The sequence below is a fragment of the Panthera tigris genome, chromosome D4, assembly GCF_018350195.1.
Source record: "Panthera tigris isolate Pti1 chromosome D4, P.tigris_Pti1_mat1.1, whole genome shotgun sequence".
Lineage (NCBI taxonomy): Eukaryota > Metazoa > Chordata > Mammalia > Carnivora > Felidae > Panthera > Panthera tigris.
The window spans coordinates 91,830,451-91,846,716 of record NC_056672.1 but is presented as its reverse complement, the minus strand read 5'-3'; the positions used below and the strand labels follow the sequence as shown (position 1 = coordinate 91,846,716).

Here is a 16,266-nt window from a genome sequence, read left to right as displayed (position 1 = left end):
AGTCTGACGTGACCCCCAACGCAGACGCTTGACATGCTGATCTCTGAGAGGAAACTGACACGACCCAACGCAACAGAAACATCTGCGGATCGAAGACGTGTGCAGAGAAGCGCTTTGCAAGGTCACTTCTTCAAGGGCAGTCCTGCGAGGTGCAATTTCTACTCACGGAATTACCTCCATGCTGTGGATCTCGACCAGCGCGGGCTGTCCTTCTGAAGGCAGATTTGGAATCACTTTAATGAGCTGACCCCCAGGACCAAACCTGGCACAGACGTGAGGCACTGAGAATTTCTCAGGAGAAGTTGGTCTTGATGGAGCTACGTTTAAATAAAGTGAAAAAGAAACAGCTTGTCACCCTGTGGTGCTTCTGAACTAGACCAACAGCACAGAATTTCACGACGCCCACGTGGCTCGAGTCACAGGTCAGACCGGTCGTGGCGACCCGGCTTCCAACTGGAAGGTACTTTGGTCAGACGTCCTCCCAGAAAGGAGAACTTAGGTGTGTGTCAGAAAAGCGTTTCGGCCATTAGACACGACGGCTACTCTCTTCTGAAAAGAGAACTCCTTTGAAACAGCCGCGTGCGTGGAGCGAGTGTCACTCGCGAGGAGCGTCGGGCTTCCAGCTGCTCGGACGCCCCCAGAGCCTCCACACCCCCAGCTCTCCTTCACAGGCTGGCCCCTGACGGTGAGCGGCGCAGGGGTCGACAAGGGGGCTGAGGACAGAGATTTTCACGGGAGCATCGCCCTGTAGGGTCCGACACCCACGTCTGCACTTCTCCAGGGGAGAGCATTTGATCCGGTGTCTCAGAGAGGAGTCGAGACTGTGGCACAGGTGACAAGTCCACGTAGTTTTTCAAGGGGAGTTAGGAGTTTCCCACACCCAAGCAGCCAGCACCGGGGAGCACAGGGCGGCCGCGCCTGAGAACCTGGCGGGGAGCCTGTACTCAGAGCCACACCGGCGTGGGCACCATGGACAGGCCGGGCTGCTCTCAGGTCTGAGTCCGAGGGATGTCACCAGCCCCCGTGACAAGCTCTGTGACTCACGGCAGTCCTCACCCTGCAGAGACAACCAGGCCAGGCACCGCCAGTTCCCATCAGAGCTGAAATTCACTCCCTCTATCGCCCCGGGCTCGTGAGGCCGCCCCGGCAGAGTGACCGGACGTCCCTCCACGGCCAGGAGCGCCTGGGCCCCGACCACACACACACCTTGTTCCGTCGCGGGCCAGCCGGCTTCGGCAGGGTAACCGTACTCCGGGAAGCCCTGGACGCTGCCAAAATTGTTGCCGTAGGCGTAATCTCCAGGCAAGGAGTCTGGGGGAGGCGGGGCCTCGTAGGAAGCAGCAGTCATGCCGTGATTTCTGTAAACCTGACTCTGAGGAAACAGAGCAGACGGGACCGATCAGCTCCTGGGAGCTCGGGAGACTCAGACACGCGGTCGAATACGGGAAGGGGGGCCCACCTGGCGCGAGCGGGAGCTGAGGCTGCTGCGCAGACTCTGTGCGGAGCGCTCGCTGTGCACGCTGCGTCTGTCCGCCTCCTCCCCGTAAGGGTCCCTGTGGGGCTCAGGGTCGTCGTCAAAACTGCCAGTGAAGCGAGGGTCGTACCTCCAGGGGTCATCATACCTCTCGGGCCTGGAGAGAACGGGAGCAGAGGCGAGGAGAGGGAAGCGTGGGGAGGGGGCTCCAGGACAACGGCCCTCTGCTACACGGCAGTGAGGTCCCGCCGTGTCGTCACCACCCTGTTGCTGGGTGCCGGCTCACCATCCGGGGTCTTGACCCTCAGACGACCAGTGGGAGCCTACCCTTGGGCGGAGTGGCCACATCCCAAGCCCAAATCCAGACCCCGCCTTCGCCTTCAGATTTGGAGAGACAGGCCACAAGCGCACCTGCGTGCGGCCATGCCTTTCCCGGACCAGGAAGAGGAGGGGCCGTCTCCTGGCGCCGCCCCCAGGCCAGTTCTCAACGCCCCCCACCCAACAACGCAAGCGGGAACTGCCAGGAGGGCCTGTTCATCTTTGTCCTTCAGACAGGGACCCCAACGTCAGCTGCTCCTCAGGGTCCCAAGCACAAGCGTAGCTTTCCGATACATACGCCAGACGTGAGGGCAGAGTCGAGCAACCCTCCTCATCGACGCGTGTCGTACCAACCTGTCCCCGTAAGTGTAGTTTTCTTTCCGGTACGGATCGTGTTCCGCATCATACCAATACCTCCGGTCACAGGCGCGGGGGTCCCTGAATCTGGAGCCATAGTGGTATCGGTCCCAGCGGCCTGCATCTGTGAGCGGGGCATTAACAGTTTATTACAACAGGCAAAGCAAGACACGCCTCCCGCCCTGGCTAGAGAAACCACACCAGCCCAGACTGAAGGATGCCTCGAGGATCTCAGAGGAACCGATCTTTCCTCCCCCAAATCAGCATGACCTAGGAGAGTGTTAGCTGTTAGGCCGAGGACCCGGGCATGTCTTGCCTGTACCGACAACACGTAACACTCACCGGGTTTCTCTCAACACGGGTGATTTAAAAAAATAAAAACCTAAAAAAACCTTGTTCATAGTTACTATCTTTTGGTACTTAATTCTACGACCATACATTTTCCTTACATGGCTTCTGACGTAATTCAGAAAGTTTTTTTTTTTTAATTTTTTTTAACGTTTATTTATTTTTGAGACAGAGAGAGACAGAGCATGAAGGGGGGAGGGTCAGAGAGAGGGAGACACAGAATCTGAAACAGGCTCCAGGCTCCGAGCAGTCAGCACAGAGCCCGATGCGGGGCTCGAACTCACGGACCGTGAGATCATGACCTGAGCCGAAGTTGGCCGCTTAACCGACTGAGCCACCCAGGCGCCCCAAAAAGTTTTAAAAAATAATCCAAAACTAAAAGATTAAAGTTTTAAGAAATCATCCAAAACTAGTTCAGAAAGTTTTAAGAAATAATCCAAAACTAAAAGATTACTTAAAGCACCTGGGTGGCTCAGTCGGTTGAGCATCCAACTCTTGATTTCGGCTCATGATCTCCTGGTTCATGAGATCGAGCCCCACATGGGGCCCTGCACTGACAATGTGGAGCCTGCTTGGGATATTCTCTCTCTCTCTCTCTCTCTCTCTCTCCCTCTCTCTCTCCCCCTCTCTCTCTGTCCCCCTCCCTCCCTCCCTCTCCCTCTCCCTCTCTCTGCCCTTGCCCACTTGTGCTCTCTCTTCCTCTCTCTCAAAATAAATAAACACGTTTTAAAAAATACATTAACATTATAACCTAGATGTACCATTTTTGGCAGCTACGAGCAAAATTTATATGTAAAATGACACAAACGCACATGGGAAAGAGGCCTGGAGGAAGCGGGACAACCAAGGGACAGTGGGCCCGGGACCCTCCCCTGCAGCTAAGCAAAGGTCACAGCCAGGCAGCAGTGACCAGCAGGACCGCCAGGGGGACGTGTCGCTGAGATGAGCACCCCGCCCAATGGCAGAGTGTCAAGATGGGAAGGCAGCTCCGGGCGTATGCAGTGAGGACATCTGATGCCTGCACCGTGGCGGGAGGGCGGCCACAGGAGGCCACCGGTATGCCACACGGGGCCAGTGTGACCCCAGGAGCTGGTTTCCCATTTTATTTCTTTTCATCAACTTAAATAAATACGCAGGGCCGAGGCCATCCTGGAACTACTCACAATCATGCTTTGCTAGAAAATCACAGGAAGCTACTAACGTGATAAAGATACATTACTGCTATAACTGCTATAATTAAGATGTAATTTCTAAACAAATACAGCAGCATAATTATTCCCAAGCGCGGCTTATCTTCCACCACTTTGGCTCTTGGATCAGAAACCTAAAGAGAGCAATGGAACGGAGGGCCTCGTGAGAAACGGCCAGAGGACACTGCCTCGCACCGGCCGCACTAGTGGTCTGGGCGCGGTTGCGCCAGCGGCCGGCCGGCCGCGCTTGTGAACCCACCTGCGTAGTCATACTGGCTGGAGTAGTAGCCTGCGTAGTAATCACTGTGGCTGCTCCATCCGCTCTTGGAGTTGTAGTAACCTTCAGGATAGCCTTGCCTGAAAACACACACGATGTCGTTACGAAACAACTTTCCCACTTCCTCCTCAGGATACGACAAGACGTCAGTCAGCACACGCTACCCCCAGAGCGTCAGGCGTGCGGCGAGACACGTTGCGAAAAAATCGTAATGAGAAAATCAGTGACGACGATGAGGTAAGATTCCCTGCCACGCAGCTACGATTCACCTCCCCAAGTAACGACTTAGGTGCCACAAACTAAGAGAACTGACCGCCTTCTGCCTGCTCAGTGCCACATCCCACACAGCGACACTCAAACAGGCTCTCAAGTTTCCGGTTATCAACCCCGAGCGGAAGCAGAGAGCACCGAGCTGTCAAAACCAACCTAACGCCGACTTCGGTACCCTCGGCGCAGACCGCGTGCCGTGTGCTCGGGACGGGTGAGGGTCCGTGCCCAGGCGCAGGGCTGCGGCTGCCTCAGCCCCTCGAGTCTGCTCTCGAACCTGACCGCAGGACGCCTGAATTGTGTCTGACGGAGGCTGGCCTCACAGACCCCGCCACGCGTCTCTCGTCGCCAGAAAAGCAGAACTTGGCGAGGTCACGCGTCAGACCTTCTGGGCAGTAAGGTTCTTAGAATGGCCCGTTAGCGGTTTCGTCTCTTGCTAACGAGACTTAGACGGGATTTGATTTTTAAAATGGGACTCTTCCCATGCCCCTTCAGGAACGTCTCGCTCGGCTGAGCCGGGGGGCTTGGCCGGCACAGCTCCCGGGACAGAGACGGCCGGTGAGCCGCACTCAGTCCTCCGGTCCAGCACCCGCTCTCACGGCTCAGCTGTGGGAACGAGGCCCCTTCCGAGGGCCTTGGAGGACAGCCCTCTAGGCCCCACCCATCTGCAGAGCGGGGGGGCCGCTGCACACGCCAGCGGTGGGCTCGGAACAGAGATCTGACACCGCGCAGAGCCACGACCACGCCACCTCCCGGCTGCCCTCGCCAACCGAGCCCGTCCGCCCATCAGCGAAGACACAGTCGCAAAAACGAAGGACGTGTTCCCACCTCAAGCAGTTCCTGCAGGTACGTGATCACACCAGGCGTGAGACTGACGCACACAAGCGCGGACACGCATCCGCAAGCGCGGACGCGGACGCGGACACGGACACACGTCCGCAAGTGCAGACACGGACCCACGTCCTCGAGAACACACACGTGCGGACGTGGACACACGCCCCCGACCAAAGCAGGGCAGGAAGGCCGGGCTGCTCTCCAGAGCTGTCACATGAGTGGTGACGACATTTAGAGCACAGAAACACGGCCAGACAGGTGACAGAGCCGCTGACGTGTGACCTGGCCTCGCTCCTGGCTGGGGCACTTCTCAACAGCACGGAGCCACCTTTGGCCTCTTGGAATGCACGTTAACTCGCAGGTGGCCAAAAGGACAGGATACTGGAACGGCAAGATGCGCCCTGGCTGCATGCACCCTCCTCCACCCTCCCTGGTCTCCTAGAGGGTTCTAGAAACACCTACCGGATGCTTTCCCTTATTTTCACTTCGAGCCTTACTTCCCAGGTGCTGCACAGGAGCTGAAACCTCGGGAGCTTTCCCCCACAAAGCCCCCAGAAGTCTGGGCTACGTGCAGGCCAGCAATGGACTGAGAGCGGCCGGCCGAACAGGCAGAGGCCCACAGAGACAGAGCCCTGTCTCCAGACAAGCCAACAAAGTCAAAGAGCCAGAGATTGGATCCCGTGATTTCGGAAAGCAGTGCACATGCAAATTCATGGGGGATCAGACTTCCTCTATTAGAGTTCAAGAAGCCGTGTAGCCTTGTAACAAAACCTACACCCGTGACACGTCACTCCTCCACCTGACGACAAGCAGGTGCAGGGGAAGGTGCTGGAAGGCAGGCGGTGCGCCCGCCGCACCGTCCCAGCTCTCCCTATGTGTCTGAGCGGGAGGCTGTGACCTGCTTCCATTCCTGCTCGGCAGGAAGGCGTGATGCCAAGGCTCTTTCAAAATCCCTCATCTGTAATCACAGAGCTGAGACGCGCTCGCTCAGCGGAGGAGGGTAGCGGGATAGACGTGCGTGCGGCCTTCCAGCACGGATGCAATGCTAGGAAAAGGAGGTGGGCAGGGGTCCTGGCCCCAGCCTGCCTGGCCTACGACTCCACACCACTGCGGTCAGTAGCAGGGAACAGCCTTAGGGCCCTGAGCACCCGGTCAGCAAAATGCCTGAGCCGCGTGTGTGCCTCGGTGGTGGCTGGATGATCCCCTGGCCCAGGGAGGACCCTGCAGAGGGTCTGGCCCGACCCAGGGCTGGCTGACAGCACGGCGTGGCTGCAAGGGAGGGCTTTGTTCCCTTTCAAAGTGCTCCTGTGCTCTGCCCGTGCTGATTAAACATACGCAGAAGAAAACAGGTTTGTCTAATGTTTTCAGATCGGTAAGTTACCACCACAGCCGGCAACACGAACGTCAATCACCTGGCAGGTGGCCGGTCCGAGCAGTGACTTGCCCGGGAGCTGGGCCGCTCGGGCTCGGGGCAGCGGTAGCTCTCAGCGTAGGCGGACACCGCGCTGTCGTAGGACCTGTATCTGGGCTCATACAGGCCATAGACGTCCTGCTGGAAGAAGGGTTTGCGCAACGTTAGACATCGGTGAAGAGCCACCCGTCAAGCAACTGGCACTAGCTCTAAATGGCGCTGGTGACGGCCCTCCAGGAGCACCGGACGTGGGGCTTCCCTCGTGCAGAAGAGAAAACCTACAAATTGAGATCCACAGCCACAGACGGGCAGCAGGATCTTCCTGAGAGGGACTGCCCTGGTCCTGCTCAGGAGATGGCCGCCGTGTCAGCAGGCAGCCGCCGAGGGGCCGTGGAGACTCCAGACGGCTCTGCCGCGGAGGTGCTATGACTCCCTGGGTTCGTGTCCTTGTTTCACACATCATCTCAGGTATGCAAAATACCCAGGGTTCCATTTGAATGGGTCCCGGAGCTACACGCAGCCTCAAAGAGAGGCTCGTCCTCTGTTCTCACGAGGCTTTCAACCCCTCACAGGCTCATGACTGGCCACGACGGTCTCTAAGGAGCCGCCACGCGGGGGGACCTGAAGCAGCCCTCTGGTCTACGAGCCTGACTCTCCACCATCGCCTGGCCGAAGTGGAGAAATCACGTCCGACGGACTTATTCCTGACACCACCGGAGACTGTGGCCACAAGGGGGGAGGGCGGAAGGAAGCGGGCTCCCACGGGAGTGGTGCTGGGCTCTGGCTGGAGTTTGCCAGATGTACGTGTGGTTGCTGCACAAAGAACCCAAAGCGGGGACGCTGCTCCCCTCGTGCTCTGCCAGCCCTGCCTGGGCGCGGGATGGATCTGAAATCAGTTTCCCCGTATGGAAACAGGAGTCCCTGGGGCTCCTTCCAGAATCGCAAATTTGCTAATCTCAGTGGTTAGACGCACAGTATTCATATAATCCCAAAGATGCTCAAAGCCTGCAAAGGAGGCACAAGCCTCCTACTAGTGGGGGCTACTGCCCGACCCACCCCCACCAGCCCTGTACCCCCGAGCCGCCTCTAAGAGGTCCCCAGGATGGCCACCTGCCCACTGTAGGACCGTGCTTTCCAAACTTCTGGTCTACATTCCTTGGGCCTCTGACACTCTGCCGACCTCGCATGACGCGGGGCTGGGACTAGAGATGATGAGAAGCAAATCGTGACCCAACGTGTGCATTTGAACCCCACTGTTTCAAAGTACCAGAGAACTGGACAGAACCAGTTGTGTTTCACAACACTCACACACTTAGGCCACTGTGAACGGCAAGTCTTCTGTGGGGCGCGACACCGCCCCCGCCCCGCTGCTGGGACCGCCATGCGCCCGAGGGACGTTTACGGGATCTCATCCCCCTTGGCCGTTTTGCTCGGATTACGTTCCGAACCTGACTTTTTTCCCTTCGTGTTTCTACTCTCCCGGAGGGATTTACAACACTGCGCTGTCCTGTTCCTCTTTGGGTAGATTTTTCACGTCAAAACCACACCGAAGCTTCGAGAGGATATCCCAGTTTCCCGAGGTGCGCAACTCAGAGCTCTGGTCCCGCAGAGAGCCCACCGGAGGGACAGGAAACAGAGGGCTCCTCAGCCACACACGCTGGGGCACGCGTGCCAAAAATTAACCAGGGACTCTGCACCGCGCAACACACAGGTGTGCAGTGTGAGCCTGCAAGGGTTCCGGGAGCCGGGCACGCTCCCCAAGCAGTGGTGCAGGAACGGGCACTGTGCACGACGGTGCAGACCACAGGGACTACAGGCCGCTTCCGAAGCGAGCAACAAAAGCCTGCCAAGGAGCACAACTCGGGAGAGAGAGACCGCTGGTCCCGGATTCTACCGTCCGCGAGCCTGACCGTACCTGGTAATAGAGGGAGGCCGTGCCAGGATCCGGCGGGTATGGCGAGGGGTACTGCGACTGGTAGCCATCGTACAGGGGTCTGTAATAGTAGTAAGCTGCCAAGTCCGAGGGAGGCGGCTGCAGCCACTGCTGGTCCGACCGCGCGGCTGCCTGGCTGGAGCTGGTGGACACGACGGACGCGCTGGAGGACCGAGGCGGCCGAGGCAGCAGCTGCTGACCCGTGTCAGCTGGAGCGGGACTTGCCGGTGGCGGGACCGAGTCTTGGGACTGCCCCTGCACCGGCGGACTTCCGGGGTTCGAAGGTTCTGAACATGTTGCTTTGGGCCCTTGCTGGGGGGCCGGCGACGGCTCCTGCTGGGCTCTCCCTAGGCCACATGGGTCCTGAGCGTCTTTTGTCACCTGCTGGTAGAAACGGTCTGGGTTCTGTGCCCCTGGCCCAGGTTGTCTAGGCTGACTGGTGACGGTTTGCGGACAAGCTGGGCTGTCAGAACGGGACGGGCCGTACATCCTTAGAGAATTTTCCGAAGTCCTATTCAGCGTGAAGTCTAGGGCTCCAGAAGTTTCTTCCCGATTACCGGAGGGATCCGCTCTACTACCAGCAGGGACCGAGGTAGCGTTTGCAGGCGGCACCAACATCACGCCTGTGCTTCCAGCAGGGCTACCAGCCAGCTCGGGAAGAACGTTCTCTGCATTATGAACCTTTTGGCCTTCTGGAAGCAAGTTCTTTGGAACCGGATGAGGCGGCGGCTGAACCAGCAAATTAGCAGGTTGAGTACAAACGGTCTCCGAAGTGCCAGGAACTTGTGGAAAGCTACCTTGCGGGAGAGTCTTGGGCAGAGGCGAGCGGGTGACAGAGGTGGCTGCGATCCCAGACGCAGGAGCGCTTTCTCCGGAGTCCCCCCCGACAGTCCGGCTGCTTGCTGTCGGTTTATCCCCCACCAAAGCATCTCTCCAGGGCAGACTCTTCTCGTTAGGACTCGATAAGGACACAGAAAAATTAATGGGCTGAGCCAAATTATAGCTTTGATCAGGCTGGGCAATCAAGACCGGCTGATTCTGCAAAGACTCAGTGGGCGGTGAGGATAACAGGCTGGCATAGCCCGAGCTCGCCTGCGAGGGAAGGGCCTCCTCTTCTCCCATCTTGGGAGGGTTCTCGAGGTTCTCGGAAGCTCCGACGCCATCCCTGCTCTGCAGAGGGAGGCCGGGGCCTGGCGGCCGGGGCTGCCGACCGGACACTCCCTCGTCAGGAGGCTGAATCACTTCAGAGGGCTGAGGCCTCACGGGCGCGTGCAGTGCCGGGGCAGCCGGGGCCAGGAGCACGCTGCCCCCGAAATCCGGGAGCTCGTTCTGTGCCCACAAGGTCGTCACTGGGCTCTCGCACTTCACAGCTCCCTGGGCCCTGGCCAAGGGCCTCTTCTCAGCTGCCAGAAGCACGGTTTCCGAGGGCGGCCCCCCAGCGTGCCCAAGCCCCTGCTCGGCCTCCACGGGTACGGTAAAGGGCAGAGAACCGGCCCGGAGTGCAAACAGGGTCTCCATGTTGTCCGGGGGCTGCTCCAAGTTGCCGGGGCACGCGTCAGGCGGTGCGGCAGCTGGCCGGTGCGGCTTCTGGTGGGGTCCGGCCCCCCTCACCTCGCCCACCACCTTGGCCCGATCGGCCTCAACTGGTTTCACTCCAACTAAGTGGGACTTCACCGGTTCAAAAGAACTATTCGCGCTTGTCTGGAATATTCCAGTGGGTTTTGGGGGGCTTGGGGTTGAGGGCTGGGACAGGCTGCTGCGGTGATTCTGGCTCACGGTGGTCTCGTTTGTCTCGCCTCCTACAGGAGAAGAATCGATTTGCTTAAAAAAGCTCCCCGAAGACTCATCTTCAGGTTTTCCAACTTCTTGCTGAATGAAAGTGCCCCCCAGGTCTCGAGGCCTGGCCGCACCTGAAAGATTCCCGTGGCTCTTGCTGCTGTAAGTGGACGACACGCTGTCGGACCGCACGGGGTGTGGCACTGAATCCGGGGCCTCGAGATTTGGGCCCCCGCCTCCAGCGTGGCCCCCAACACCGAGCCTGGGGCCGTATCTGAGCTGATCGCCGGGGGCGGAAGGGTCCAAACTTAGGGGCTCACTTGGCAAAACTTCCTGATTCTGAATGAACTCTAAGTCCTCCACGTTCTCGTACTGTGGGCTGCTGGCGTGAGCCCCTGCGCCTGCTGGGCCGCCCCACACAGTGACGGCAGCGCTTGCCGTGGCCGGTCTATCAGGCTGGGCGCCTGCAGACTGAGAGAAATAAGGCTGCGGGTGGCCTCCCTGCTGCGTGGCCTCATTGCTGGAACCTCTGGGAAAGGCGTGGTAAACGCCACCCGCTCCCACACGTGCGGGAGCATGACCAAGTCCCGGGCCGGGGGAGGAGCCATCCAAGTCAGACGGACCAGCGAAGCTTGTGTTTTCAGATGAGAGGTTCTCCTCGTTTTCCGTCTCTCCGCCGTGGAAGAACATGGAGAGAGCTCCCGAGTCCACTTCCGGCAGGACCCGGCTGGTCTCGGCCCCTGGGGGGTAGTGCAAATGGCTTTCTGGGCTGTTTCCCTGAGCGAGGGGATTCACAAGAGCGAGGTCTGGCAACTGCTCTTTATTCACTCCTGGATTTGGCCTGAGCTCCTGGCTTGCCCGAGGATTCCCAGCTCTAGAATTTTGCCTGAACGCGTTGTCAGGATCGAAGTTATTTGCTGACTGGTTACCACTCTGCAGGTAGGCCGGCTCATTGCTTCCGTCAGCGGCCAAGGGTCCTGGCAAAGACACCAGTGGGTTGAGCTGCTCGTGGCCGGGACCGTGATATGGGCCGGACGGAGTGGGGAAGAGGAAAACGCTGGAGATGTGGGGCACCGGGCGCTGAACAGGTCCTTCTGGGCGGGGCCAATAATGTTGACCTGAGGGCTGTGGGCCTCCCTGCCCTGGCCCCCACTGCCCTGGCATTTGCTGACGAGGCTGAGGGAAGGGAGGGGACGGCGCCACAGCACTGTCGTGCGGGTTCTGCCGACTCAGGGGTCTCTCGGGCCCAAGCACGTTCGAGTGCGGATGGCCCCCGTGGGGACTGTCGGCACCCGCTCCTGGAATGTGAGGACATGGCAGAGTCTGAACTTCGGGTTCCGAGCTGGGAGCAAGCTCGGCACTCCTGTGCAACTCTGACTCCGGCGGCGCTGAAGGTGGCAACACGCTGGCAAACAGACCGGCGTCCGCTGTGGCCTGCAACACAGGTCCTTGCGAGGTATCCCCAGCATTCGCGTGAGGCACAGGCAGACCAGGGTGTTGAAGGAACGCTGGCGGGGCCGGGCCCTGCAGAATGGGCGCGCTGCTTTTGGACGAACTGCCCGACGATGTAGTTTGTAGCGCTTGTCTACTAAAAGCAAACGGATCCGTTACCGGCTGCAACGGGCAAGCTATCGGGGTCACCGGTGCGTTACTATTTGCCTGTCTCCTGTAAGATCTGTTGGACCAGAACATGCTCTGAGGAGTCCCGGCCGGAGGTGGCCCAACCACGCCTGATGGGGCTGCCTGAGGCGGCGGCTGCATGACCGATCTGTTGCACGACTAGGAGCTGCTCACAGAAAGCAGGATATAGGTTTTCTTCAACCTGAACTGGAAAAGAAAAAGAAGAAATTAGCCTAAAATCCATGTATTCAAACTCCCAGTTGCAATCAGGAGAACGAAGAAAACAGAGAAAGGCTGGAAACAACTCGAGAGTCTGTGTCCTCGGTCCCGAGACGCGTCGCTCCTACCCCCACGCCCACCCAGAACTGCATCCCGGGTGGGGGGCTGCGGCCGGCCGGGGCAGCTGAGCGCACAGACAAGAACACGGCCGGACACGGAAGCAAACGCTGGCTGTGCCCTGAGCTCACTGACTGACTTCAGACGAGCCACTGCCTTCTCTGGGGTTCAGTTTCACAGCCCAGCTGAGCACCCACACGGCACGCCTGATGCCTCCGTGATGCCCTCACCAAGGGCGCAGCGATGAACGGAGCGCAACCTGACTGCCCGTCTGATTCACTACCCGGTACCCGGACACCTTCCCGTAAATCATCACCGGGTCCTGAAAGGGCCAACCCCTGTATCAAGAGGGCACATCATACTTTTCGCGCAGGTTAATGTTACATCTTGAAACGAAAATGGAAGTTTAAGACGCGCGCTTCCGTTTTAACGAAAAAGCGTTGTAAAGTACAGAGCGATACAAGCCGCAGGCAGAATCTGAAATATACAAACACGCCCTTTATGCCACCGCGCAGAACGTCTCATTTCCCGCGCTGTGCCTGGTTGACACCGTGAGCGGAACAAGCCGCCTCGGACCACGAGGGCTATCAAGAAGTGAGTCCGGAGCGAAAGCCCCAATTAAACGTGAAGCAGCTTTAAAACTGACCAACTGACTCGACTCTGAAATTTTCAACCAGAGTGCCAACAAACCTTTCACAGAAAACACAATCGTCTTTACAGTGTGTTTTGTTGCCAGAACCAGCGGTGGTTTCCGCTTTTTAAGAAAATACGTTAAATGTAACCTTGAACGGTTAACCGGTACTTTTAAGACACAAACCCAGGTACCGTCTCTTTGCTGTCTTTCTCTATGCACAAGTCCTCCCCCCTAGTGCCACCCTCACAAACAAACAGATGACGTGTGACCGATCACGGAGGAAAGTAAACACCAGAGGGAGAAGTGGCAGGGCTCCAGGGCTTAACCCACACATTTCTGCAGGTGCACGACACTTTTGCTCCTGGCAATCTTTCTCAGAGTCGATAAAAGGGGACATTTGTGAATGGACCTGAAGTAAAGCTACTTACGGTGAAGGCTCCTACCCCTCTCTGGAAACGAGTCGTATGGATCTATTAGCTCACTACCATTACGGCTCGCCCACGTCCGTCCTAGGCCAACAGGGAAGCCCTTTGGACTGACGAGCACTCTGAAACTCACTTAAATTCGACGGACTGTATCAGGCACAGCACCGGAGGCTTCGTTTGGTTCTAAGCTGTCATTTTAGAACAAAGAATGTGTACAGCTCAGCTTTACAAGGACTGATCGTACAACCAGCCCGGCCTCTTCCTCTTATCTGTGGGACAGAGGCGCCCAGCGCGTCTTCCGAAACACGACTTCCTCCTTGTAAGGCTCCAGTAGAGGACCTCAACCGCTCTAAGCAGCGGTAAAAGAGAAACACCAAACAGCAGAGGCCCAGAGCATCACACCGCAGAGGCGTGGCTGTGAGGGCAGGGCCGGGAGTCCAACTGAACGGGCCCACGCACACCACTTCTCTTCCCGCGACCCAGACTCTTTGTCTGTGAAGGGAGAGAATCTAAGGTTCCTTCTCAGCTGCATCTTACAAAATCCTACTCACAGTGCGTTCTGGGATGCCCTAACCCCTGCTGCTGTTCAATACAGAAATGTCATCCAAAGGCGGACAGCGTATATACTTAAACGTTCTCCTTCAAGAAACTTCCCCGACTCCTGAACTCAGAACCGTTTCATAGCAAACACTACCCCTTTCCTAGAAAACGGGATCTCCCCCACCCCCCACCCCCCACCCACAATTGACAGCTTTTAAACAATAAGGCAGCTGCGTGTGAAACGATCCTGAACACGAACATGACCCTCTTGGGTCTTCTCTAGTCACCAACAGCAACGCTGCCTATCACTTCTCTGCTGGCCCCAGGCAACTTACTTCCAGCCAGTAAGTCATTTGGTACCGAGTCATCTAACTCTAAGAAGACACCGGCTGTCTTTCTTAAAAACGCATTACTCACAAACCTAGCCCTTCGTCAGACCACCCTGTGTCTACGAGAGATACTGAAGCACAACCGTCTCCGATCTTCGATCCAATTCCTGGCTAAGGAACTGAGATGCTCAGAGCACCTCCGGGGCTGCCGCCGCAAACTGAGGCTGGGCCAACAGGAGCGCCAGGGAGCACCGGAGACTCTACCCTTTGCCCACAATGTCGCTCTCGGAGGCTGTGAGCGTCACGTCGCTGTCAGACTGTGGGGCGCTTGACCTAGAGACACCACAAGCTCCAGCTTTTCCAAGTACAGCCCCAAACACGTTTAGATGTTAACCAACGCGAAGGGGGAGTCTAAACGCTGCTAAAAACGGCAAAGATCCCAAAGGACGCACTGACGTTCAGGGAAGAATCACTGCAACGCGCACGCTACCCCAAAGAAGGCGGTCAGCACGGCGTTGAGACTCACGGCTGTTTGGGCCGCACGAATCACAGGAACAAGAAAGCACTCTCCTGCCTCTGGCCTCACCTTTGACCTGTTAAGATACCGGCCACCGGAATCCGAAGAAGAGGCACGGGGCGGGGGGCTGGGGGGGACCTGCAGGGACACTGGTTGTGCTGAAACTCGCCCAACTATGGCTCCGGAGCGACCGCGTGTGACTCAGTGTGCTTCCTGCCCTCGCTGCCCTCGCCGCCCTCCCCGGTTGACGTCGTCTGTGTTGAACACACAGCCTTAAGCGGCTCGTGCCCCACCTCCAACCACTCAGAAGCTCTTAGGTGAACCTGCAAACACCGATTTCAAATGGCTGTGACGCGACCAGACGCTCCACACCATACTTTCGCCCCCCGACCGGTACTAACTTCATTACACGTTCCCGTAACCCTTCACGCGACACACGAGGGCCCGACCTCCACTGCAGCGTCTCGGTCACTTTGCCACGAAATGCAAATCTGTCCCATCACCGGCCCGGCTCGGGGAGAAATCTCCCAGCCGCTGAGGACAAAACAGCTTAAGAACCTTCGAAGCAAAGGACACGCAAAACTGTTACAAGAAATTTCCTACATGTTCGCACTCCTTGAGAAGTTGCAGGTCTGGTCCATCTTCACCATTGCAACACAACCCTCCCTCCGTCGAGGCCACCAGGGCGAAGACAAGTGTCAACACAGCGGGGCCGGACAGGCACTTGCCACAGAGCCGGCCATACCTGCGGGGTCCACGTCAGTCGGCCGAGGCGGCCGACAAAGGTGCAGAAGGCGGCAGGAGGGTCGCTCGCTCGGCCGCCCCTGCCCCGCCCCGGCCCCGCAGGTCCCCCTGCTCGCCCCCCCGGGGCCCCTGCCCGACCCCAGGCGGCACCCGGAGACGCGAAGTCCGCTCAGGGCTGGGCCCGGCCCGGCCACTTCCCTCCGCCCGACCCCGGCCCTCACCCGCGCGCCACAGGGCGGCCGAGGCCCACACCGGCTCGTGCCCCGCCCCTCCGCGACCCCTGGGCCAACCCCTCAAGAGCCGCCGGCGGAAGCCGGCCGGGCTGCGGCGACAAGCGAAGACACGACACCCGCAGCAGCCATCTTGGCACATCCGGCTCCGGCCGCCGCGCCGCCGACGTGTCCGACCGCTACGTCAGTGCGCGCCACGCCTGCCGACCACGCCCACCGGCCCCGCCCACCGCAGCTGCTCCCGTGACGCGGCGCCCGGCACGTTAGCCCGGCCTCCCTCCGGCGTTTCGTCCTTCGCGGGCCATCTATTCGTCCGCCCCGTTGGCCCGCCCCTCGCCTGCGACCAATCTTTCACCGTTCATCCCTTCGTCCCGCCCCCCCCCCCCCCCCGCCCTGCCCCTCGCGTCCCCGTCATTCACCGCCCATCCCTTCGTCCCGCCCCCTCGGCCTCGCACCTCAGCCCCGCCCCCTGCGACCCGCCCTTCGCCCACCTGCTGGGCCGGGTGCGCGGGGCACTGCTCCGAGACGTCACCCTGATTATGCCAGCTCTTTCTCCCAGTCTTTTCTCGTCTTGGGGTGTGAGAAGAGTAAGGGTTCTTCAGTCATACCCAAGTGAAGAACCAGTCCCGAACGACCGAGGCCAGCAGGAGCACCCACCGAGAACGGCTACTCGGCAGCGCCGAGAACCCGAGCGGCGCCCTGGCGC

The 16,266-nt window shown here is 58.9% G+C and overlaps 1 protein-coding gene across 10 annotated transcripts in view; it reads right to left on the bottom strand.

Annotated features, from left to right (window-relative positions):
* SEC16A (SEC16 homolog A, endoplasmic reticulum export factor) overlaps positions 1–16,132 on the bottom strand; it is a 32,977-nt gene extending 16,845 nt beyond the window's left edge. For 2 of the 10 annotated variants that reach the window (XM_042963305.1, XM_042963307.1), the window contains exons 1-7: positions 8,392–12,012; positions 6,478–6,617; positions 3,947–4,044; positions 2,147–2,273; positions 1,460–1,631; positions 1,207–1,372; positions 175–317 (exon numbers count right to left, since the gene is read on the bottom strand). In XM_042963305.1, coding sequence (XP_042819239.1) covers positions 175–317; positions 1,207–1,372; positions 1,460–1,631; positions 2,147–2,273; positions 3,947–4,044; positions 6,478–6,617; positions 8,392–11,946 — 4,401 coding nt within the window. In that variant the 5' untranslated portion in view covers positions 11,947–12,012. Of the gene's footprint in view, positions 1–174; positions 318–1,206; positions 1,373–1,459; positions 1,632–2,146; positions 2,274–3,946; positions 4,045–6,477; positions 6,618–8,391; positions 12,013–15,189; positions 15,387–15,551; positions 15,712–16,051 lie in introns of those variants that run through there. The other 8 variants (XM_042963304.1, XM_042963306.1, XM_042963301.1 and 5 more) reach the window with 7 other exon arrangements.
* Positions 16,133–16,266: the final 134 nt, after the last annotated feature.